A 25355-nucleotide genomic window follows, 5' to 3' on the forward strand; every position below is an offset into this window, starting at 1 on the left:
GTATCCACGATGAACAGAGCAGGTCACCCTGGGCTTCAGCCTTCACAGAGACTGATGGCAGACCCCCCTGGTGGTAGTCTTTCAGCAAGTCTGTCTTCTCCTTAAGGGTCTCGTCTAATGTGTGGTACCTAGTGTGTAGTTCAGCCCACAATCCTAATAACACCCAAACAATGGCTAGAAGTCAAGGAGGGAGCTCAAAGACTAACCACCTGATAGTGGTGGCTCCTGCTTCTACCTTAGGTATCATTAGGTGACAACGTGTGAGGTCGAGCATTACGGACGCCGACCAGCTATATGCCTGCCCATGTGTGGGAAGCTCTTCGCTAAGGAGAAATAAGTGAAGCAGCACCAGACCGTTCCCACCAAGAAGAATCCCTTCAAGTGTTTCTCCTTCCAGAGTATCCTTATGAGACTGGAGTGTCCACCATGGGCACTGGGTAGTAGGTAGGAGTTGCCCTTAATCAGATATTTGTTCATGCTCTCCTCCCAACTTTTGTCATATCTGTTATGTGTATTATTGTTCTGAATCTACCATGGCTGTTGCAAACATTGTCACTCAATTATTGACTTACTCAGCCACACAAGTCACATACTCAAAGTTGGCTGTATTTATACTGATGTCTGCAGATCCTCTCAAACTCTGTCAGGTTGGATGGGGAGCATCGGTGCACAGCTATTTTCAGGTCTCTCCAGAGATGTTTGATGGGGTTCAAGTCCGGGCTCTGGCTGGGCCACTCAAGAACACTGAGACTTGTTCCAAAGCCACTGCTGCGTTGTCTTGGCTGTGTGCTTAGGGTTGTTGTCCTGCTGGAAGGTGAACCTTCACCCCAGTCTGTCCTGAGCGCTCTGGAGCAGGTTTTCGTCAAGGATCTCTCTGTACTTCACTCTGTTCATCTTTTACTGAGGAGTGGCTTCCGTCTGGCCATTCTACCATAAAGGCCTGATTGGTGGCGTGCTGCAGAGAAGGTTGTCCTTCTGGAAGGTTGTCCCATCGCCACAGAGCAACTCTAGAGCTCTGTCAGAGTGACCATTGGGTTCTTAGTCACCTCCCTGACCAAGGCCCTTCTCCCCGATTGCTCAGTTTGGCCAGCTGCCAGCTTGAGGAAGAGTCTTGGTGGTGCCAAACCCTGTTCCATTTAAGAATGATGGAGGCCACTGTGTTCTTAGGGACTTTCAATGCTGCAGGAATGTTGAGGTACCCTTCGCCGTGTCTGTGCCTCGACACAATCCTGTCTCTGAACTTTATGGACAATTCCTTTGACCTCATGACATGGTTTTTCTCTAACACTGTCAACTGTGGGACCTTATATAGACAGGTGTAGCCCTTTCCAAATCATGTCCAATCTATTGAATTGCCAAAGGGGGACTCCAAGTTGTAGAAACATCTCAAGGAGGATCAATGGAAACAGGATGCAACTGAGCTCAATTTTGAGTCTCATAGCAAAGGGTCTGAATATGTATGTAAATAAGGTAAGTTAAGAACTTGGTACCCAGAACATCACCACAAATACCCCTGTCTGTCTGACCATATACAAGCACTGCAAAACCTGTTCTTAATAGATTTGCAAAAATGTCTAAAACACTGTTTGCTTTGTCATTATGGGGTATTGTGTGTAGATTGACCAGGAAAATGTTTTATTTAATATTTTAAAATAAGGCTGTAAGATAACAAAATGTGGAAAAAGTCAAGGGGTCTGAATACTTTCCGAATGCACTGTATGTATCAAGGTGACATCTAGATGATTATTTCTTGTGTGGGCTGCTATCCTACTAAAATTAAAATCTCGTGAGAGAAAAATTGTAACATTAGCTACCGCCGGCCACACGACTATGCTACCTAGTAGAAAGCACTTCAAGTCGGCAGGGATGTCGATACTAGCGCCGGTTTATCTTGTGCAGCCCAATCAACAACGCCAAACGGTCTTGAGTGGCAACATCTGCCCAATTAGCTGATTTATTTTCCATACACTCACTGCTTTCGACACACCCACTCGCACATACTCCGGTCGCCATATTGGGCTGCAGTTTCCCATACTTGGGACGAAAGCGAATGTTTCCGGTTTTCAGGGATATAGTATTTTCAACATAACTTCTGTGTCCTGAAAAACAGATGTGGGGACTCCGCCAGAGATACTTTTGAGGAGATGGGAAACTACATTGGAATCATTTTAGCGCCCATTGTGTACGTTTCCCATGAGTCGTCAATTGACCACGTGGTGCATTCTGGGCGAGTGAATGGGAGTCAATTGGAAGCTTGCTCCACAACCCAACATTAGTCATTTGTGTCTCGGACCAGACAGGATATAGTGTGAGGTTTTGCAGTGCTTGTATATGGTCAGACAGATAGGGGTATTTGTGGTGATGTTCTGGGTACCAAGTTCTTAATGGCATTGTCAATCAGTAAAGCAGAAGCAGTGCCAGAAATATGGGAGGGACTGTTATTAGATTTGAGGAGCAGTGTGGTTCAAGAGCCAAGATTAAGTCAACTGCTGTGGAAATCTTCAGGGGATGTAGTATTTAATTATGTATTTCGTTTCCTTAAGGAGACAAGACTATTGGGTAGGATTTAGAGCTTCCCTGTCTCTTGTAAGGCACCTTAAAGTTGGTTGCCAACCGCCATATGAAATCCACAGAAGAAGAACCCAACATTATAGCATGAATTTCATCAACAATTAGTACAACATAATATTTTCCAAGATGTGAGATACTGACTTGTTCTCTAATATCGTATAACTTTGGAATCGTGACATTACGTAAGGAAATAGGCAGGTTTTATTTAATACATTTTTATTCATAATACAAAAATCAACTTACATTGCTACATTAAACATGTCTAACAAAACAAAACATGTATTAACAAGAAAATATTAAAACATACAAAAAATATAAAATTTAAAAAATAAACAATTCTAGTGCAATTGTATGACTCACTTGTGCTTTGAATGTAAATGTGTCATAATTTTGGGAAAACCTTGCACAATACTTATTTACCATTATGATCACGAGCCATGTTTTTGACATAAAGGATATATGTTACTATTGCAATGATAACAAGACCATTGAAATTGATTTTTTTAAATTCTTGTTGCCAAATACTTTATACACAAACAAAAATTCCAAAGTTCTATACCAAAATGACACTTACATTTTTGGGGGGGGAATTATCTTAAGACATTATCCCTAGTGAATAACAACAAGCATAACATCTTCCTGAATCATGACCAAGTCATGGTCTTGCCTCCTCCAAACTGACTTCCATTTTTGAAGTCATTCATTTACATTGTTAGTGCGGCCACTTGACTATCGGGTCAATATAATGGATAAATCAGTGGCTCTATGCCTACTACATCAGGTTACGGAGTATGTGTATGGATGTGATTCGGATTGGACCCACGTACAATCGAATGGCGGAATACTCCCAAGTATCTCGAATGCACACACCTCTAACATTTCTTTGTGGAACGTCATACCATAGAAGAAGAATAACACCCTTCTCTTCAGTGTAAAAGGAAACGAATAGTAATAAAACAGTTTCCACGTTAGCGTTTTGTTATTTAGACGTTTATCAACACCCTTGAACTCAATGACTCATTTAATTGGACAGCATCGCATACTTACCCCAGGTCGTCTTTACTTTGCGTTGTAGACGGGACTTGATTAATGCTAGCTAGCAGCTAACAATGGCTAACTGTATGGTTTTTCATACTCAAATAGCCTCCATCGTTGAGGTACTATCGAATGCATTCGTTGCAGAAATCTGCAAACTCGTAGACGACGACTATGCAGTGTTTCGTTTGGAAATAACTCAAAGCCAGAAAGAAAACAGGACATTGCGGAGGAAACTACAGCTACTGGAACTGAAGATGGCACGGGACAGCGTCCTCGCCAGTCGTCCCAGTAGTGTCAAGATCCTCGACCGATACAGTGTAACGGCAAGAGGTACATTTTGTGGGAGGCTGCGCTGTCTTTCGCCGTTCATATATTGGTCATTACACGTCGCCCCGTTCCCTTCTGCACATGTGTTAAGATGCGTTACCCAGAATTGCGTCTTGGTCAAGTTTTGGATAGTATGCAGTAAATCCCCTGATTACTTGGCTATCTTGCGCACAGACACAATATTCTAACCAGATTATTGATTTACTATTTACCTAATAAAAACATGATTCATGTAACGTCTGCCTATAAATAGTATATCAACAAGTTATTTGAAGTGTTACCTTACATCCTTGTCAATTATAGGCAGAGTAAAAAATTGTCAATAGTGTACAATATAGCGTTGAGCATTGACAGTACCTAACCATCTCTTTTCCCCCAATCACACTCTCAGGTGAAGGACATCTCACTGGAGGCAACAGGAGTGTTGTGAAGCCCGTAGGACACAATACATGGAGAGATGACCAACTAATCACTGTTAATGAGGGGAGTGGAACCTCACCACAGCACATTATCATGATAGAGGTAGGGCTGTGACGGACTTTGAATTTGAGGTTATCTAATTAGCCAGGCCATTGTACATGGTTGAAAACATAAGTGATTGGAGGGGTATTACAATTACACTTTATCATCAGTAGTATTTCATTATTGTTATTCCAGTTATTACCTCGATTAGTCGGTCATGTGATGGCAGTGGTATTTGAATATGTTCTTCAGAGAGGACGTTGTAATTAGAGAAATTATGTAGCCTAAGCTACTGAAAATATACACTACTGTTCAAAAGTTTTGGGTCACTTCGAAATGTCCTTGTTTTTGAAAGAAAAGTGCATCTTCTTGTCCATTAAAATAAAGTCAAGTTGATCAGAAATATAGTGTAGACATTTGGTGATGTTGTAAATGACTATTGTAGCTGGACATGGCAGATTTTAGAAAGAGGAGTGGCAGGCCCCGGTGCACAACTGAGCAAGAGGACAAGTACATTAGTGTCTAGTTTGAGAAACAGACGCCTTACAAGTCCTCAACTGGCTGCTTCATTGAATAGTACCTGTAAAACACCAGTCTCAATGTCAACAGTGAAGAGGTGATTCCAGGAGTTGCAAAGAAAAAGCCATATCTCAGACTGACCAATAAAAATAAAAGATTAAGATGGGCAAAAGAACACGAACACTGGACAGAGGAACTCTGCCTAGAAGGTCAGCATCCCAGAGTCGCCTCTTCACTGTTGACATTGAAACGAGTGTTTTGAGGGTACTATTTAATGAAGCTGCCAGTTGAGGACTTGTGAGGCGTCTGTTTCTCAAACTAGACACTAATGTACTTGTCCTCTTGCTCAGTTGTGCACCGGGGCCCACCACTCTTTCTATTCTGGTTAGAGCCAGTTTGCGCTGTTCTGTGAAGGGAGTAGTACACAGCGTTTTACAATATCTTCAGTTTCTTTGCAATTTCTCACATAGAATAGCCTTCATTTCTCAGGACAAGAATAGACTGACGAGTTTCAGAAGAAAGTACTTTGTTTCTGGCCATTTTGAGCCTGTAATCGAACCCACAAATGCTGATGCTCCAGATACTCAACTAGTCTAAAGGAGGCCAGTTTTATTGCTTCTTTCATCAATAAAACAGTTTACAGCTGTGCTAACATAATTGCAAAAGCGTTTTCTAATGATCAATTATCTTTTTTTTAAATGATAAACTTAGCTAACACACTGTGCCATTGGACACAGGAGTGATGGTTGCTGATGATGGGCCTCCGTACGCCTATGTAGATACTCCATTAAAGATCAGCTGTTTCCAGCTACAATAGTAATTTACAACATTAACAATGTCTACATTGTGTTTCTGATCAATTTGATGTTATTTTAATTGACAAAAAAATAGCATTTCTTTCAAAAACAATGACATTTCTAAGTGACCCCAAACTTTTGAATGGTAGTGTATATTTTACAGATTCAATAATTACAGGAGGGTTTGATTCTTATTAAAGAAATGAAGTCCAGACAGGCTACTTTAGGAAACATTCTGATGTACAGATAGGCCTATACTGAGGATCGGTGAAAACACACCTGTAAAGGGACCCGGCGATTAATGCTACCAGCATATGTTAGTCACGAACAAATATTTCACCTTTCATTAAAACGTATTAAAAAACATAGGCCTACCTTAAGCTTTCTGAAAGTAGACTTTAAGATGGTGAATTGGCAAGGAAAGTAGGCTATGAAGGGGAGAAAGACAGAAATGCGGTAGCATGAATGGATAATAATGCACTGTATATCCTTATTTATCTGCCATCGGGGAGCTTGTGAGACTTCCATATGACATTGTTATCCAATTCATGTACCGGTAATAACCTCCTCTCTCTTCTTGTGTCAGTCTGCAGATGCAGAGTCTGCAGGTCCTGGAGTCAAGCAGGAGAGGCATAGAGGAGAGGAGGACCCACGGCACAGCAGAGACATCGAGACTGGAGTGCCCCCTGTAGCCATGGAGGACCACACCACTGCCCCAGCGCAGCCCAGGACCTGCCATAGCATCATGGAGGTCAGTGGAATGCTGAATGCTGTCCTCAAGTCAGAGACAGACAGAGAGACTTTAACTGTTAAACAAAGGATTTTACACACAGAGAGACTGGGCTGTTCACCTGCTCCCGGCTCAGAGTATTTACTTCACGGTAACCCGAGCTCGAGGACGGTTCATTCTCATCCCAACCAAAGTCAAGCGATAGAGACGGGCAATGATCCGTCTTGTTCTTACGCTACAGAGATGGACACTGGCAACATGCTCTTCGGTTTAGATACCCCGACTGGAACTAAAGGCGACAGGAACCAGTATAGTGGTAGTGTATACTCTGAAGGGTGCCTAGATAAGAAAGGGGAAGTTATAGTGGTAGATGAGGCGATTGTGAAAGTGGAGGGCGACGCTCCTCCCACATGGAATGCAGATAGTCACCTAGGAGATGAACACTCACAGGGCATAGATTTCTTAAATTACAGGGACAGCTTAGAGACAAATGCAAATGTTGTGACCCACTCCCCTTTACACGCACTCAAGGATCATGACCCAGTGTCAACTTCAATGGGGCCTTCTGATTCTCACGGCCACGTGTTTTTCGATCAGGTATTGAACTCAAACGACATGGCTAGAGACCAGGCTCGGAGAGGGGGAGCCACGTCAGGCGGTAGTAAAGAGAAGAGGTTCCTCTGCATGTTCTGTAACAAAGGCTTCAGCAGCCCCCAGAAGGTGGAGATCCACCAGAGGGTCCACACAGGGGAGAAACCCTACAGCTGTACCCATTGTCACATGCGCTTCACTGAGGCTGGCACCCTAAAGAGGCACCAGAGGGTCCACACAGGGGAGAAACCCTACAACTGCCCCCAGTGTGAGAAGAGGTTCTCCCGCCAGGACCACCTTAAGATGCACCTGAAGGTCCACACGGGAGAAAGGCCATTCGCATGTACACAATGCGGGAAGAGGTTCTCAGAGAGGAGCTATCTCAGGATACACCAGCAGAAAAACCATTCCACTCGATAGCTTCTGACTTTTCAATCAAACCCTGCATTAAAGACAAAGATACATTTTAATTGTTGTCAGCAGAAAGCATCCCCAGATGCATTTGGACTAATGAGAGTAATACATTTCAGAATTGAATATTCCTGGGTAGAATATTGCATCCAGACATTTTGTGGTATATAATCCAAAACAGTATGTTACATATTGTGTTTTGTACTGTGTCGGCTATATGATGTTCAAATGCCCATTTCCTTTCAAAAACGACTTAGTTTTTCCCAGAACACTTTTAATGAGAATCTATGCATTTTATCATGCACATTTGTAGTTAAGACCTGTGTTGTTATTATTATTATTTTTTCATATGGTGTATTTTAAAACTTTAATAAAAGCAAAATGGGACTTTTTTCTTCTCATGGAGTCTCGCTTTAGTATACATATTCTGTCTGTAATGAAATGCGCTATAAATGTTTAATACATTATTAGGGGTTCACAGCAAAGTTGTTTTCTGAATTCTTAATTATTTTCTTTTATTAAAAAATTACATCTTTTATTAAAGGATGTATCATAACAGCTGTATTCTGTCTTTTGAAAGTTATACAGCTTTAAAAGTTGATTGCTGACATGCAAAACATTTTGGGACTATATCAACCGTGGACTAATGAAACAAATATTATATTTTTTGAGGAGTTTTACTTTAGCTTTTATCAAACTAAGTTAAGGGATTGGTTAAGAGATGGCTGAGTTATTGATAAATAAAAAGTGCTTAAAGGTGCAATATGCAGAAATTGCACTGCCGTTTACTGGTTGCTGAAATTCTAATAGTTTGCCTAATTTCAGTTTCTCACAAGATGAGCAAAAACAAGCAATGTAGAGAATCATTTTCACCATCTTTTCAATAACCAAAAATATTGTTTTTCAGCTGTTTGAAGCTGCTGCTACTCACTTGAATAACTCTATCTACGTGTACATATTACCTCCACACCGGTGCCCCCGCACATTGACATGGACTCTGTAGCGGTACCCCCTGTATATAGCCCCGCTACTGCTGTTCTTTAATTATTTGTTATTCTTATCTCTTTTGTGGTATTTTCTAAAAGCTGCATTGTTGGTTAAGGGCTTGTAAGTAAGCATTTCACTGTAAGGTCTACTACACCTGTTGTATTCGGCGCATGTGACAAATATGACTTGATTTGTTGTACAAAAGTAAATTACCCCAAAACTCAACTTAAGCATGGCAAGCATAGAAATAGCGTACACAGAACAGATCTACTGCTTCTGAGACTTGCTTTCAATGAGTGACCTATAACTCACATTTCTATGTAAATTTGGTTGGTCACCCAAAAAGTAATATTTTTTTAACCTAGTCAGTTAAGAACAAATTATTATTTTCAATAGGAACAGTGGATTAACTGCCTTGTCAGCTCAGGGAGCAGAAGAACAGATTTGTACCTTGTCAGCTCAGGGATTCGAACTTGCAACCTTTCGATTATAAGTCCAATACTCTAACCACTAGGCTACGCTGCCACTTTAAGTTAATCATATAAAATGTACTTCTCATGGACTAAAAATCAGATTCACTCCAAATTTGGTCTTTGGGCTCATCACAATAGTACTTAAAGAGTTTGAGAAAATAATGTTAGTGCATTCAAAGATGGCCACACTATACCAGCAGGTGCATATTGGCACATACGCTAACATCTTAAAATATGCACACAAACAAATATTTCTTCTCATGAACTATAGGTCCAAATGACACCACATTATGAATGTATGCCCATGGTACATGTCTTAACTTAGCTTTTCTCAAACTAAGGTATTGGCAGTTTTTACATGTCCATTTTAAAAACTACTGTAAATCCACTCCACAGTGGCCTATCAACTTGACTTGTCATTGCCATCATGGACGTCCCTAAGATGAACCATACTGAACTCGGTATCTCAAAGAACAAGGAAACTATTAACCACCCGTTCTTTGCAAATGTAATGCAAATCATCTGCAATCATCTTCTCCTCATGAATCAATGAATTAGCCTCTTATGAATTTAAGAATGAGTTACGGCATTCAAAGTCGGGACACATGACACGACTAGATGGTACGATATCACACCAGGACTATAAGAACTGAACCGGCAGACACGGGGCAGTGAAATTTGATATGTAAACCTTTATGTATATGTCTTTAGAAGCTGTGTGAATATTGTATCACCTTTAGACGGCTACAGACCAGACTAGTTGGTGGCACTGTAGATGTCATTGGCACCATATGATACCAGAACAAAAATATTTATCGAGTGGACTTTGTCTGCATAATTTAAATAAGACTGTGAAGTAACGTGAAAATTACGCTGAAAATATCTTAACATAAACCATTAGTCAAATTGACCCAAAAAAGGTGTATATAAACTCCATACATTAAGTAATTACATTAAGGATGATTACTTGCTGCACTTAACTTCACTTGTGGTTTTGAGCAATTAACATGGTAATACTTTCACTGATATCACATAAAGGAAGATAGTTCCTACATGATAGAGTACTTGCTTTTTTTATCCAACTGATCTTGTGTCCTACCTGTGAACCCTGTTAATTGCTGCTCGCAGCTATATTTATTATTATTAGAATAATTATAAATCACATTTGATCTCACCCTATTCTGCATAAACATGACAGCGCTTTATAACCAATATAAACGTAATAAATATACTTACACACACACTAACAAACACCTACTGTACACATCAAAATAGTTTAGTCAGGTTTGTCTGGTGATTACTTGACTGATCATAGCTCACTTATTTTTACCCACAACGTATTTATGTCCACCGTGATGGATTTAACAATGACGTCATTCTGTAGTATAGGACTCAAATGTAGTATAGGACAGTATAGGACTCAAATGTAGTGGGGATGGGTAAACACTCCATGTTGAAGTACCTGTATGTCTGTGTAATCTCTTCCAGGAGGAGGAGGGTCCAGAGGTGCTGCTAGTGAAGTAGGAGGGGTGTGAGGAGGGTCTGGGGAACCCTGAGGGGACCATGGTCATGGAGGACAACCAGACTACACCACCACCTGAAACCACAGATGAACCAGCTGAGCAGCACAGGACCACACACAGTCTCCCGCTGTGAACTGTCTGTATGGTATTAGGTCAGGGCCTGTATCTACAATGCATCTCGGAGTAGGAGTGCTGAACTAGCATCAGTTTAGCCTTTTTAGATCATAATGAATACCTCTGTATAGACAGATGGGGATCTGAACCTCGTTCAGCACATCTACTCTGAGACTCTTTGTGGATATGGGCCCAGGTCTTGATTAATTTTGTCTTACGTGTTAGACCATGTCTTTGAATTATCAAACCATTAAAGAGTGGCAAGTAATCAAATCAACAAACATGTTTGTATAGTACTCAATCCCTCTCTGCCCAATCACAAGATGCTCCATAGCAGGTTGCTCATATCAGATTTATTGATCCAATATCCTCTCATTCTGTATCTCTTACAGTCAGTAGACATGGAGGATGGGGAGCCTGATCTGCTGCTGGTCAAAGAGGAGACAGGAGAAGACAGACCAGCGAACACTGATCTGCAAAGTGGACTAAAGATGGGGGAGCAATGTAAGGGAGAAATACATATAAGATACAGCATCTTGCTGTATGTTTACATACAACAACACACATAATGTATGAACTTGACCAGGTAATTGACTCAACTCCATATCTAGAGTTACCACTGCCATGTTTGTAAAGTCTATTTTGTAACTTCTTCCTGCAGGCGGTTGGCTGGAGGCTAACAGAGGATACTGGGTGGGCATTTTGGAACCCAGATGGGTGCAACCAAGGGCCCAGGGGACAACATCACCAAGCAAGCCAGGCCCAGAGGTGACATAGTTGAGGTCTGTAGATGGGACAGCTCCCTTAACTCTGGGCTGGGGAACAACACCGTTAACCATGCCCAGAAACAGACAGTAGAACATTAAACAACCAAACTTAGTCTCCATGACAACAGATTGGCTGAGACCAGGGTGTGGCGTAGATTTGGTCCGCGGGGGACAGGGAGGTGTCTGAATGCTGCGGGAGAGAACAGACCGACTCGGCTAATAATGCTCCGTCCTGCTCCTATAGTTGTGATTCAGAGAGACTGATGGCACCTCAGGTTAACCCCCTAACAGGTGCTGCCTTCAGTCTGCCTTCTATAGAATCTATCAACTGGACCATGGACCCTGTGACAACACAGACACTCCCTGGCCTTCATCCTCCTCACACTCTCCTAATGTTAAACCAGACCTCGGACAATGCCTGTGCCTCAACACTAAATGGCTACAGAAGCCCATTGACAAAGGACAGGAGTAATAATTATATTAGTATATCCGGTGGCAAAGAAAGGCGCTTACCTTGTCCACTCTGTGGGAAAGCTCACGGGGGAGAATGTAGTCGGCTTACACGTGTGCCGTGCCAATTTCTCCCACTCGTACAAGCTGAAGAGGTGCCAGAGAGTCCACACAGAAGAAATCATACAGCTTCTCCAAGTGTGAGAAGAGGTTCTCCCACCAGCACCAGTTGAAGAGTGCACCTGATGATGTTGTTTGCCTGCATGCACTGCCGGAAGAGGTTCTCAGAGAGGAGCTACCTCAGAATACTCCAGCAGAAAATGCACACAAGCCATGTACACTGAATGTACAAAACATTAGGAACATCTTTCTATTATTGCTTTGCACCCCCTTTTGCCCCCGGAAAAGCCTCAATTCGTTGGGGCATTGACTCTACAAGATGTCAAAAGTATTGGAGGGGACTCCAATGCTTTTCACAATTGTGTCAAGTTGTCTTTTGGGTGGTGGACCATTCTTGATACACACAGGAAGCTGTTGAGCAGTTTTTGACACACTTAAATACATGAGCCTGGCACCTACTACCATACCCCGTTCAAAGGTAAAAATGTTTCACTGGTGAGGAGTGACAACTGTCCCTTTACATTAAGTAGTGAAGATATGTGTAATGTTGAACCTTTTCCAAAGTGTTCTAAAATGTATTTGCTCAAGTTGAGGTTACTAGATTTACAAAAAAATGATTTCCTGTGCATTCGCAAAGTATTCAGATCCCTTGACTTTTTCCAAATTGTGTTACGTTACAGCCTTATTCTAAAATGGATGAAATACATTTTTTTTCCTCAACAATCTACACACAATACCCCATAATGGGGCGGCAGGGTAGCCTAGTGGTTAGAGCTTTGGACCAGTAACCGCAAGGTTGCAAGTTCAAACTCCCAAGCTGACAAGGTACAAATCTGTCGTTCTGCCCCTGAACAGGCAGTTAACCCATTGTTCCCAGGCCGTCATTGAAAATAAGAATTTGTTCTTAACTGACTTGCCTGGTTAAATAAAGGTAAATAAAATAAATAAATAATGACAAGCAAAAACAGTAAATATCACATTTACGTAAGTATTCAGACCCTTTACTCATAACTTTAAAGCACCTTTGTCAGTGATTACAGCCTCAAGTTGTTTTAGGTATGCCGTTCAAAGCTTGAAACACCAGTATTTGGAGAGTTTGTCCCATTCTGTTCTGCATATCCTCTCAAGCTCTGTCGGGTTGGATGGGGAGCATCACTGCACAGCTATTTTCAGGTCTCTCCATAGATGTTCGATCGGGTTTGAGTCCGGGCTCTGGCTGGGCCACTCAAGGACATTCAGAGACTTGTCTGGAAGCCACACCTGCATTGTCTTGGCTGGGTGCTTAGGGTCGTTGTCTTGTTGGAAGGTGAACTTTCACCCCAGTCCGAGGTCCTGAGCGCTTTGGAGCAAGTTTTCATCAAGGATCTTTCTGTACTCTGCTCCGTTCATCTTTCCCTCGATCCTGACTAGTCTCCCAGTCCCTGCCGCTGAAAAACATCCCTACAGCATGATGCTACCACCACCATGCTTCACTCATGGTGCCAGGGTTCCTTCAGACATGAAGCTTGGCATTTAGGCCAAAGAGTTCAATATTGGTTTCATCAGACAGGAGAATCTTGATTCTCATGGTCTGAGAGTCCTTTAGATGCCTTCTGGCAAATTCAGAGCGGGCTGTAATGTGCCACCTTGCCACAATGAAGACCTGATTGGTGCAGTGCTGCAGAGATGGTTGTCCTTCTGGAAGGTTCTCCCATCTCCACAGAGAAACTCTTGAGCTCTGTCAGAGTGACCATCGGGTTCTAGGTCACCTCCCTGACCATGGCCCAAATCCTCCGAATGCTCAGTTTTGCCGGGCGGCCAGCTCTAGGAAGAGTCTTCGTGGTTCCAAACTTCTTCCATTTAAGAATGATGGAGGCCACTGTGTTCTTGGGGATCTTCAATGCTGAAAAAATGTTTTGGTACCCTTCCCCAGATCTGTGCCTCGATACAACCCTGTTTCGGAGCTCTACTGACAATTCCTTCAACCTCAAGGTTTGGTTTTTGCTTATATAGACAGGTGTTTGCCTTTCCAAATCATGTACAATCAATTGAATTTACCACAGGTGGACTCCAGTCAAGTTGCAGAAATGTCTCAAGCATGATCAATGGAAACAGAATGCACCTGAGCTCAATTTCGAGTCTCATAGCAAAGGGTCTGAATACTTATGTAAATAAGGAATTTCAGTTTTTTTGGGGCAAGAATTTCAAAAAATCTGTTTTTGCTTGTTATTATGGGATATTGCATGTAGATTGACGATTTTTTAAAATATGTTTCATGCATTTTAAAATAAGGCTGTAACGTAACAAAATGTGGAAAAAGTGAAGGGGTCTGATTACTTTTCCGAATGCACTGTACATTTACAGAAAAAGGTGTTACCATAGTGAGAAGTTATTCTACATGACACATGTATGTTGTGCAATAAAAGTACTGTACTTCAAATTGTGCGTATGACCATTTTGTTGAAATGAAATACAAAATTGATTCTGTGCTGACTGACTTGGTTATTTTTGTGTCATTGCAGGGACTGAGTTTTCCTTATCTCAGTCGAACCAAAACATATAGGGATTTTATATAATAATAATAATCTCCAATGGCTCCATATTATTAGGTACTTGAATCACAGTGTTGGAGATGGTTTAACTGTGGTTAACATTTTATAAATACATGTCATGTTTCTGTGTGTACAGCAAAGACTTTCTTATCTAAACCTTTATGCTTTTCTGTACAATATTTGTTTGCGGTCTGCAGTCCATGCAGAAAAAAGTAGTAGCGCGTGGCTAAACTTCTCAGCTGTTCTGGTTCAACCAATCATTAGGGTGTTTTTGTTTGACCCGAACATGACCAAAGCCATGACTGAAACAAGAATTAATTTGCCCTGGATATTTACAAATAAATGTGATGTTTGAGGCTCTCCGTCACTAAGTGATTGTATAATGTACACCTGGGTTGGGCTCAATTTGAATTTCAGGAAGTAAACTGAGATTCCATATATTTTCCATACACTGAAAAGGAGAATCTATTTGTCAAAAGAATAAATCTATATTTTAAATTCAGATCCCTTCCTGATTTGACCGACTTCAATTCAAATTGAGCCCAACCCTGTTGCGCCTTCTTCATCACGCTGTCTGTGTTGGTGGACCATTTCAGATTGTCAGTGAAATGTACGTTGAGGAACTCGACGCTTTTCACCTTTTCCACTGCGGTCCCATTTAGGGTGGGGTGATGGAAGTAAGAAGGTTTGTAGGGAATTATTTTATTATAAATTCAGGGTTAGTTAAGATAATATAGTGGTATAGATAGGTCGTAACGGGCCTCACACTCCAGTGCAGTAGGTGGTGGTGTATGCACCTGGCAGTTGGTTGCGATTCGCCGATAAAACAAAGAAAAAAAAAGAAAACAGAACTGAAAAGCCTTCATGTTGTTCTTATTTTGATATTTATTAACCAACACCCTGGAACTCAAAATATGATCAATGTAACATCACAGCATCGCATACCCTAGGCAATCTTTAATTCGCGTTGGAAACAGGACTTGGTTGATGTTATTTAAGTGACGCTAGTTAAATGTTAACTGCTAATGTTAACCAACAATGGCTAACTGTATGGTTTTTCACACTCAAATAGCCTCCATTATGGAGGTGCTAGCGAATGCAGCCGTGGCAGATATCTGTAAACTCGTAGATGACGACTATGCAGTGTTTCGTTTGGAAATAACTCAAAGCCAGAAAGAAAACAGGGTATTGCGGAGGAAACTACTGGAACTGAAGGTGGCACGAGAGCGCGCTGAGAGGACAATGCGAGAGCGCGTACTCGGCAGTCGTCCCAGTAGTGTCAAGATCCTCGACCGGTACAGAGTAATGGCAAGAGGTAAATGTTGCAGGAGACTGCGGGCCCCGTTTCCCCTCTGCGCATGTGTGGCTTTAGATGTGTTTTCCACATTGGGTCTTGGTCAATTATACAATAATTCCCCTGATTACTTAGCTATCTTGCGCACAGAGACACTATCACATTCTACCCAGATTCTTGATTTACTGAATTTCCTATTATTTACTCCGTGAAAACAATGTGATGCATGGAACATATTACATCAATCAATAAATAGTATTTCAGGAAGTTATGAAAAATGTTAACTTACATCCTTGCCAATTCTAGACAGTGCCAAAACTGTCAATAGTGTACAATATAGCGTTCAGCATTGACAGTACCTAACCTAACCATCTCTTTTCCCCCAATCACTCTCTCAGGTGAAGGACATCTCACTGGAGCCCACAGGAGCCTTGTGAAGCCGGCGGGACACAACACATGGAGAGATGACCAACCAATCACTGTTGATGAGGGGAGTGGAAACTCAACCCAGCATGTTATCATGATGGAGGTTAGTGTAATAGTGTTGAATTAAAAATTACATTTACTTTGTAAATCAAATGTGGCCTTTTTATTTCAGAAAGGCTCCCCTGAGCTATTCACTTGCTTACATGTACATCCTTATTTATCTGCCATAGGGGAGCTTGTGAGACTTCCCAATGACATTGATATCCAATTCAACTTATGTACCACTAATAACCTCCCCTCTTGTGTCAGTCTGCAGAGGCTGCAGGCCCTGGGGTCAAGCTAAAGAGGTCTGGTGGAGAGGAGGACCAACGGCACAGCAGAGACATCCAGGCTGGTGCAGCGTCTGGAGTGGCACCCCCTGTAGCCACAGAGGACCTTTCCACCGCTGCTGTGCTCCAGTCCAGGAACCGAGGCAGCATCACAGAGGTCAGTCGAATGTTGTCTTCAAGTCAGAGACAGACACCAAGACTGTAACACACAGGCTCTTAGACACACTATCTGAATAAAGATCAGACCCAGAGAGACTGGGGCCACCGGTCTGTCCTCCTGAGCCTGGCTTGGTGTACTTACCGTTATTTCACCAGAGCCAGAGTATGGTTTATTCCTGTGGAGATGGTGATGCGTTAGACACTGGCGGGGATGATCTGTTTTGTTATTACCCTACAGAGATGGTCCCTTGGGTTTAGAGAGACAGACTGATCTGTCTAGAGGGGACTGGAACAGGTACATTTCTGTATAGACCTCACTTTGTGCACGGGGTCATTGTCATGCTGAAACAGGAAAGGGCCTTCCCCAAACTGTTGCCACAAATCGTCTAGAATGTCATTGTATTCTGTAGCTTTAAGGTATCCCTTCACTGAAACTAAGGGGCCTAGCCTGAACCATGAACAACAGCCCCAGACCATTATTCCTCCTTTACCAAACTTTACAGTTGGCACTATGCATTCGGGTAGGTAGCATTCTCCTGGCATCCGCCAAACCCAGATTCGTCCGTCGGACTGCCAGATGGTGAAGCGTGATTCATCACTCTAGAGACACGTTACCACTGCTCCAGAGTCCAATGGCTTTATACCACTCCAGCCGACGCTTGGCATTGCACGTGGTGATATTAGGCTTGTTTGCGGCTGCTCGGCCATGGAAACTAATTTCCCGTCAAACAGTTCTTGTGTTGACGTCGCTTCTAGAGGCAGTTTGGAACTGGGTAGTGAGTGTTGCGGCTGAGCCGTTGTTTCTTCTAAATGTTTCTACTTCACAATAACAGCACTTACAGTTGACCCTGCAGCTCTAGCAGGTCACTCTTATGTAGGTGCCATAACCAGCCATAAAATAACGCAATCAATTTCAAAACAGGTTTAAATATGTGTTATGACCATATTATTACAGGTTATGACTGTCATAAAGTGTTGACGCTGGGTATCAAGTAAAGTAAATCCTTCTATAACCTGTCTCCTCCCCTTTTATCTACCCTGATTGAAGTGGATATAACAAGTGACATCAATCAGGGATCATAGCGTTCACCTGCATTCACTTGGCCAGTTCATGTCATGGAAAGAGCATGTGTTCATGATGTTTGGTATAAAGCCGAAAAGTCTTTTTCATATTGTGTTTGTGCTGTGTGTCTGACGTTCGCAGATTTTCCAAAGACACTTTTAATGAGGAAATTAATGCAGTTGATTAACTTCAGGTGGGTTATTTGTTGAGACATGTATGTGTGGTTTCCATATGGTGTATTTAAAACTTGTTGATCAATAAACACAATTTGATTGAGACTCTCTTTAGCATACGTCACATCTGATCTCACCCTATTCTGTATATACACAACAGTGATTTTTCACCAATATACACATAGTGCAATAAACATTAGAAACACCTGCTATTTCCATGACATAGACTGACCAGGTGAAAGCTATGATCTCTTATTGATGTCACCTATTAAATCCATGTAAATGAAGGGGAAGAGACAGGTTAAAGAAGGATTTTTAAGCATTGAGACATGGATTGTGTATATATGAATGGGCAAGACAAAAATGTTTAAGTGCCTTTGAACGGGTATGGTAGTAGTTGCCAGCTGCACCTGATTTGAGTGTGTCAAGAACTGCAACACTGCTGTGTTTTTCACGCTCAATAGTTTCCCGCGTGTATCAAGAATGGTCCACCACCCAAAGGACATCCAGCCAACTTGACACAACTGTGGGAATCATTGCAGTCAACATGGGCCAGCATCCCTGTGGAACGCTTCCGACAACTTGTAGAGTCCATGCCCCAATGAATTGTATTCTGGAGATGTTCCTAATGGTTTGTACACTCAGTGAACACAAATATACCTACAAAAATACCCACACACTAACAAACATCTACTGGGTGTGTCAGAGTCTTTAGTCAGGTTTGTCTGATGATTACTTGACTTATCATAGCTGACTTGTTTTTACCCACAACATCATATTTATATCCACCATGATGGGTTTAACAACAGTGAAGTCATTCTGTAACTACAGTATAGGACTCAAACGTAGTGGGTATGGGTAAACACTCCATGTTGAATGTGTGTTTATTATCTGTGTGTACTTACCTGAGGGAGTGTATGTCTGTGTTATCTGTATTACCTGTCTCTTTCAGGAGGAGGGTCCAGAGGTGCTGCTGATAAAGGTGGAGGGGTGTGAGGAGGGTCTGGGGTACCCTGAGGGGACCATGGTCATGGAGGACAACCAGACTACACCTCCTGTACCCACAGAGGAACCAGCTGAGCAGCACAGGACCACATACAGTCTCACTGAGGTGAGCCCACTGTGAACTACTGTCTGAATAGTATTAGGTCGGTGCTCGTATTCACAAAGCCTCTGAGAGTAGGAGTGCTGATCTAGGATGAGTTTAGCCTTTCAGGTCATAATGAATAACATTATATTTAAAGATCAACACTCCTACTCTGAGACTCTTTGTGGATATGGGCCCAGGTCTTGACCATGCCTTTGAATTATAAAACTATTAAAGAATGTAAAGTGATCAAATCAACTAACAAGTTTGCATACTACTCATAGCAATCCCATAGCAATTACCCAATCAGAAGAAGCTCCATAGCAGGGTGCTCATATCAGATTTCTTGATCCAATATCCTCTCACTCTGTATCTCTTACAGTCAGTAGACATGGAGGATTGGAAGCCTGATCTGCTGCTGGTCAAAGAGGAGACAATAGAAGACAGACCAGAGAGCATTGATCTGCTGAGTGGAATAAAGATGGGGGAGCAAGGTAAGGGAGAAATACATATAGCCTACATACAGTAATAGATCTTCAATGGGAATAGTGATGCACATGGCTGTTGTTATTTCTTCATTCATAAAATGAAATCAATATAACTTATGTTTACATAGAAAACCACACATTATAATGTATGAACTTGACCAGGTAATTGACAAAAGAAACTCCATATGTAGAATTCTCTGCCATGTTTGTAAAGTCTATTTTCGATCCTCTTCCTACAGTTGGTTGGCTGGAGGCTAACAGAGACTGGGGGGCCATCTTGGATTCCCAAACCCAGACGGGTGCAGCCAAGGGCCCAGGGGACAACATCACTGAGCAGGCCAGGACTAGAGGCAACATGGTGGAGGTCAGTGGTTGGGACTGCATTTTCAACTCTGGGCTGGGGAATAAAACTGTTAACCACTACCAGAAACAGACAATGGAACACAAAACAACATCTTAACTTAGTTTCTATGACAGCAGACTGGCTGAGACCAGGGCGAGGCGTAGAATTGGTCTACGGGGACAGGGAGGTGTCCGTATGCGGCGGGAGAGAATAGACCGACTCCCCTAGCGATGCTCCATCCTGCTCCTATAGTTGTGATTCAGAGAGACTGATGGTACCTCAGGTTAACCCCTTAACAGATGCTGCCTTCAGCCTGCCTTCTATAGGATCTATCAACTGGAACATGGACCCTGCGACAACACCGACACTACCTGGCCTTCATCTTCCTCACAGTCTTTGTATGTTAAACCAGACCTCAGACATTGCCAGTACCTCAACACTAAATGGCAACAAAAGCCCATTGACAAATGACAGCAGTAGAGATGGAATCAGTAAAGGTGGCAGCACAAAAGAGAAGCGCTTCCCGTGTTCGTTCTGTGGGAAAGCCTTCAGTTTCCCCAGTCGTGTGGAGATCCACCCGTGGATGTACATGGAGGAGAAACCATTCAGCTGCCACCTGTGCCGGGCCAGTTTCTCACACTCATCCAGTCTGTAGAGGCACTAGAGGGTCCACATGGGAGAAATCCTTCAGCTGCCACCAGTGTGAATCAAATCAAATGTATTTATAAAGCCCTTTTTACATCAGCAGATGTCATTAAGTGCTTATACAGAAACCCAGCCTAAAACCCCAAACCGCAAGCAATGCAGATGTAGAAGCACGGTGGCTCTGGAAAAACTCCCTGGAAAGTCAAGAACCTAGGAAGAAACCTAGAGAGGAACGGGGTCTGAAGAGTGGCCAGTCCTCTTCTGGCTGTGCCAGGTGGAGATTTTAAGAGTACAAGGCCATTTAGTCCAGATTGTTCTTCAAGATGTTCAGAAGTTCACAGATGACCAGCAGGGTCAACAGGTCAGCACCTCAGGATATAATGTCAGTTGGCTTTTCATAGCCGAGCATTCAGAGGTCGAGACAGCAGGTGCGGGGGAGAGAGGGAGATTGAGAGGGTCGAAAACAGCAGGTCCGGGACAAGTTAGCACGTCCGGTGAACAGGTCAGGGTTCCATAGCCACATACAAAACAGCAGAAACTGGAGCTGCAGCACGCCCGGGTGCTGGGAAAGGGGACAGCCAAGAGTCATCAGGTAAGGTAGTCCTGAGGCATGGGAGAATTAGGGAGAATTAGAGGGAGCATACTTTAAGTTCACACAGGACGAGATAAAGACAGGATCATTTCACCAGACAGACTGACCTTAGCCTCCCTGCACAGACTATTGCAACATATATACTGGAGGATGAGACGGGGGGGACAGGGATAAAACCACACCCACTATGCCAAAGGACAACCCCCACACCACTAGAGGGATATCAACAGAACACCAACTCACTACCCTGACACAAAGGCTGAGTATCGCCCACAAAGATCTCTTCCACTGCAGAGCAAAGCCTGACAGAAAGATCACGTCAGTGACTCAACCCACTCAAGTGACTCAAACTATTCAAAAATGTATTTTAACAAAGCGAGGGTGCCAGATTTACAGAAAAATGTAGTGCTACCGAAGTGAGAAGTTATTCTTGTCACGTATCATTTTGTGCAATAAAAGTACTGTACTTCATGGTATGTGAATATATGACCATTTTATTGAAATTCAATACAAAATTCACTCTGTGCTGACTGACTTGGTTATTTTTGTATCATTACAGGGACTAAGTTTCACTTGCCTCAGTCGAACCAAAACAATATACTTAATTCTTGAATCAACACATACAGTATGGACATTTAAGAAACTCCAATGGCTCCATCTTAGGTACTTGAATCACAGTGTTGGAGATGCACTTGTCTGTGGTTATCAATATTCATGTTTCTGTGTGTACAGCAAATTATTTCTTATATAGACCTATATACTTTTCGGTTCAATTTGTGTTTACAGTCTGCAGTCCATGAGGAACTGCTGATATCCGGTGTTGCTGGCGGGAGAGACTGGACCTCTGAGGCAGCTGGTCACAAACCCTGGCCCCGGATCAGAACCCTGGATCATGAGCCCTCACTCTTCTTTCCCGAGTCAGAACCAGGACTGAACCGCGAGGAACAAAGACTCCACCACCACACAGAACACAACCAGTGGACAGGTGGACTGAACAACCTCAGTCCTGGTGGTCAACAGAGAGACAGAGGCTCCAGTCAGGGATCCAGTCTGCAGCCCAGACCCTTCTCTTCACAGTCTCAGTGCAGGGATGGAGCAGGGCCTGGGGCTGATAGAGATAGACCCTATTGTTCCTATGATACAAACACCACAGCATCCATGATGAACAGAGCAGGTCACCCTGGGCTTCAGCCTTTACAGAGAGTGGTGGGAGACACCCCTGGTGGGAGTCTTTCGGATGGTCTGTCTTCTCCTTCAGGATCTCATCTGATTCCTGATGAATGGGTTAATAGAAAGCCTGGGTCTAGCGTTCCTCAGCTGCCTCATGGTTACCCCACCAATACAGACAGGGTCAGGATGGGCATTCACCACAAGAGATACCTAGCCTATAACACACCACACAATCCCAACAACACCCAAACAATGGCTAGAGGTCAAGCAGGGAGCTCAAAGACTAACCAGCTAAGGGTGGTGGCTCCTGCTTCTAGCTACTCTGGTGTCATTGGATCACAACGTGGGAAGCCGAACATTAGGACTGACGCTGACAAGCCGTATGCCTGCCCCACATGTGGGAAGTGCTTTGCTGAGGCGAACTATGTGAAGATCCACCAGAGGGTCCACACAGGGGAGAAACCCTTCAGCTGTACCCAGTGTCACATGCGCTTCGCAGAGGCTGGCACCCTGAAGAGGCACCAGAGGGTCCACACAGGGGAGAAACCCTATAGCTGCCCTCAGTGTGAGAAGAGGTTCTCACACCAGCATCATCTGAAGAGGCACCTGAAGGTCCACACATGACAAAGGCCATTTGCCTTCTCTGAGGGTTTCAGAGAGGAACTACCTCAGGATACACCAGCAGAAAAAACATTACACTTCATAACATAAGAGGTAACCAACCATTCCCTCCTCAGGGTACACATTGTCTCCCCATCATTGGTGATAGTGCGGTGACATGCTGCCAACCTTCACTTTCTTTCATTAACTTTCTCTCATTAGCTTTAGTCCTGCCCTCTAACCTTTTTTTTGCCTTAGATTCTTCCTCCAAGCTAACCCTTATGTATTTCTCGCTCACATTCACATTTAGTAGTTCTCTCCTTTTGCCCACGTAACCATACATGTACTCTTTGAGGGTGTCCCTTTCCCTGTGTTCCTTTTATTTGTGTGTACAGAACATGATTCCTTTCTCATCTATATCTACCCTCTTATCTTCCTACTTCATGCTGCTCATTGGTTAGCTGTCATAGTGGAAGCCCCCACTAGGCCCACCCCCAAGCCTCGCAGCAAAAGCTCTGAATAGGCTCAGTCAGCTGGACAAGATCCATAGAGCCAATCAGGATGCTTCTTAATCTTCTCTCAAGACAAAGATGAATTTTCATTGCTGTCAACAGAAAAGATCCACAGATGCATTTGGAATAACGATAGGGACAGGTTTCAGTGTTGCATAGTCCTGAATAGAATATTGTATCCAGACATTGTGTAATATATACAGTATAATGCATATATAAGTTAAAGGTTTATTACATAGTGTTGTGTAGGATATATGACGTTCACAAATGCCTATTTCATTACATCCATTTAACTACTTTATTTTTTCCCAAGACACTTTTAATGAGAATTAATGCAGTTCAAGTTCATGCTGATTTTTAGCATTAGTTGAGACATGTATGTGTGGTTTTCAATGGTGAATTTAAAACTTTATGTTTAATAAACACAAAATGTGACTTTTCATTCTAAGACTTTCATTGACTCTCTTTAATATACATCACATCTGATCTCACCTTATTCTCCATACACCAGACAGCTTTACAACCAATATACACTTACTAAATATACTTACACAAACACCTATTGTACAATAGTTTAGTCAGGTTTGTCTGATGAATTTTGATTTGCCATAGATTACTTATTTTTTTACCCATATTTATGTCCACCATGATGGGTTTAACAACAATTAAGTCATTATGTAACTACAGTATAGGACTCAAACTTAGTCAGCCTGGTCTCAGAGCAAAACATTGTTTTACTAAAATACATGCCACTCCATTTGGCATGATATGTTTACTTTACATTATGTTACATTACATTGGTCTACATAAATCTGGGACACTCATGTGTGTTATCATGGACAAATGTAGCATTTTAGCAACTGCAACTGCAACTACTTATTACTCTAGCTACTTTAACTACTCATCATTTTCACAAACCCTTCCCCTAAACCTAACCTTAACCCTTATCTTAACTAGGAGAGTCAGTTAAGAACAAATTCTTACTTATTTATGACGGCCGAGGAACAGTGGGTTAACTGCCTTGTTCAGGGGCAAAATGACATCTTTACCTTGTCAGCTCGGGGATTCGACCTAGCAACCTTTCAGTTACTGGCCCAACGCTCTAACCACTAGGTTACCTGCCGCCCAATCTCCATTTTGAAGTAGTACATTTTCTTATTCATGATTGGCTGATCCATCCCGATGACCCAGTTGGACATGACTCCCAACAGGGTTACCAGGAAGTAACAGAAAATGAAGTTGGAAGTCCCAACAAGTTAACTACATTAAAATGGTGGAAGCCCTCAATGGCGCTGCCCCAGCTAATATGGCCTTTTGGTCACTAGATACTTCTCTCATTCTCTATGATTTAAATCAAGACGCCCCACTTTCATTTACACTGAAGAGAAAAAATCTTATTGGTTGGGGTCCTAGCTCAAAGGGTTTGGTTAAATGAAAAAGGTATGCACGATGTCCTTTGAAATACGGTACTGCTTAGTACATCTCACATCAAATCTCCTATGATCAGTATCTTCCCAGCTGAGGGCAGAATTGTTTAGAAAGAACAGTGTGTTAACAAGAATAGAGTAGAAAATATTACAATGACTTTATTCCATCTATATCACCTCAGTAAGGTAAATATTAAACTGTCCTGTTCTAGCCTAGGTTTACTGTCTCTCTAAAAGTAGCATATCATTCTAAAGCATTCAACTGTAATGTATCATACTAAAACAGTCAAGCATAATATAGCATACTAAACGTGTCAAAGCAAGCTGGTGCGATCAAGACGTAAGTTACTTTATGTCCTACAATACATATTATATTGTATGACTGCTATTAGATTGGTAGGCCAATGTAATGTATCCTAACGTAAAGTAACATATTAAACTAAATGGAGTGGCACGGATGTGAGTAAAATATCAGTTTTTCTCTGAGACCAGGTTGACATAGTGGGGATGGGTAAACACTCCATGTTTATAGTGTTTGTATTATCTGTGTGTGCGTGTGTATGTCTGTGTAATCTGTATCACCTGTCTCTTCCAAGAATAGGTGGTGGTGCTGCTCGTGAAAGAGGAGAGGTGTGA

The 25355-nt window shown here is 42.4% G+C and overlaps 2 protein-coding genes across 3 annotated transcripts; both read left to right on the forward strand.

The window, feature by feature from the left end:
* Positions 1–3476: 3476 nt before the first annotated feature.
* Positions 3477–7794, forward strand: LOC135506952 (gastrula zinc finger protein XlCGF48.2-like). Its single transcript, XM_064926388.1, has 3 exons — positions 3477–3939; positions 4328–4458; positions 6301–7794. Exons 1-3 carry the CDS (start codon positions 3681–3683, stop codon positions 7453–7455), a joined length of 1545 nt encoding a protein of 514 aa, XP_064782460.1. The 5' UTR covers positions 3477–3680; the 3' UTR covers positions 7456–7794.
* Positions 7795–10435: 2641 nt separating this feature from the next.
* LOC135506935 (zinc finger protein 768-like) lies at positions 10436–23736 on the forward strand. 2 transcript variants are annotated; one of them, XM_064926370.1, is made up of 9 exons: positions 10436–10581; positions 10936–11047; positions 11205–11325; positions 16104–16234; positions 16441–16617; positions 18808–18966; positions 19325–19436; positions 19670–19794; positions 21797–23736. In XM_064926370.1, the coding sequence occupies exons 4-9, from the start codon at positions 16226–16228 to the stop codon at positions 22802–22804; spliced, it is 1590 nt and encodes a 529-aa protein (XP_064782442.1). In that variant the 5' UTR covers positions 10436–10581; positions 10936–11047; positions 11205–11325; positions 16104–16225; the 3' UTR covers positions 22805–23736. The 2 variants fall into 2 exon arrangements, with proteins under 2 accessions (XP_064782442.1, XP_064782441.1); XM_064926369.1 differs by lacking the exons at positions 10436–10581; positions 10936–11047; positions 11205–11325 and adding an exon at positions 15251–15726.
* The last annotated feature ends 1619 nt before the right edge of the window (positions 23737–25355 follow it).

This window comes from Oncorhynchus masou, chromosome 20 (assembly GCF_036934945.1).
Source record: "Oncorhynchus masou masou isolate Uvic2021 chromosome 20, UVic_Omas_1.1, whole genome shotgun sequence".
In the NCBI taxonomy this organism is placed as follows: Eukaryota; Metazoa; Chordata; class Actinopteri; order Salmoniformes; family Salmonidae; genus Oncorhynchus; species Oncorhynchus masou.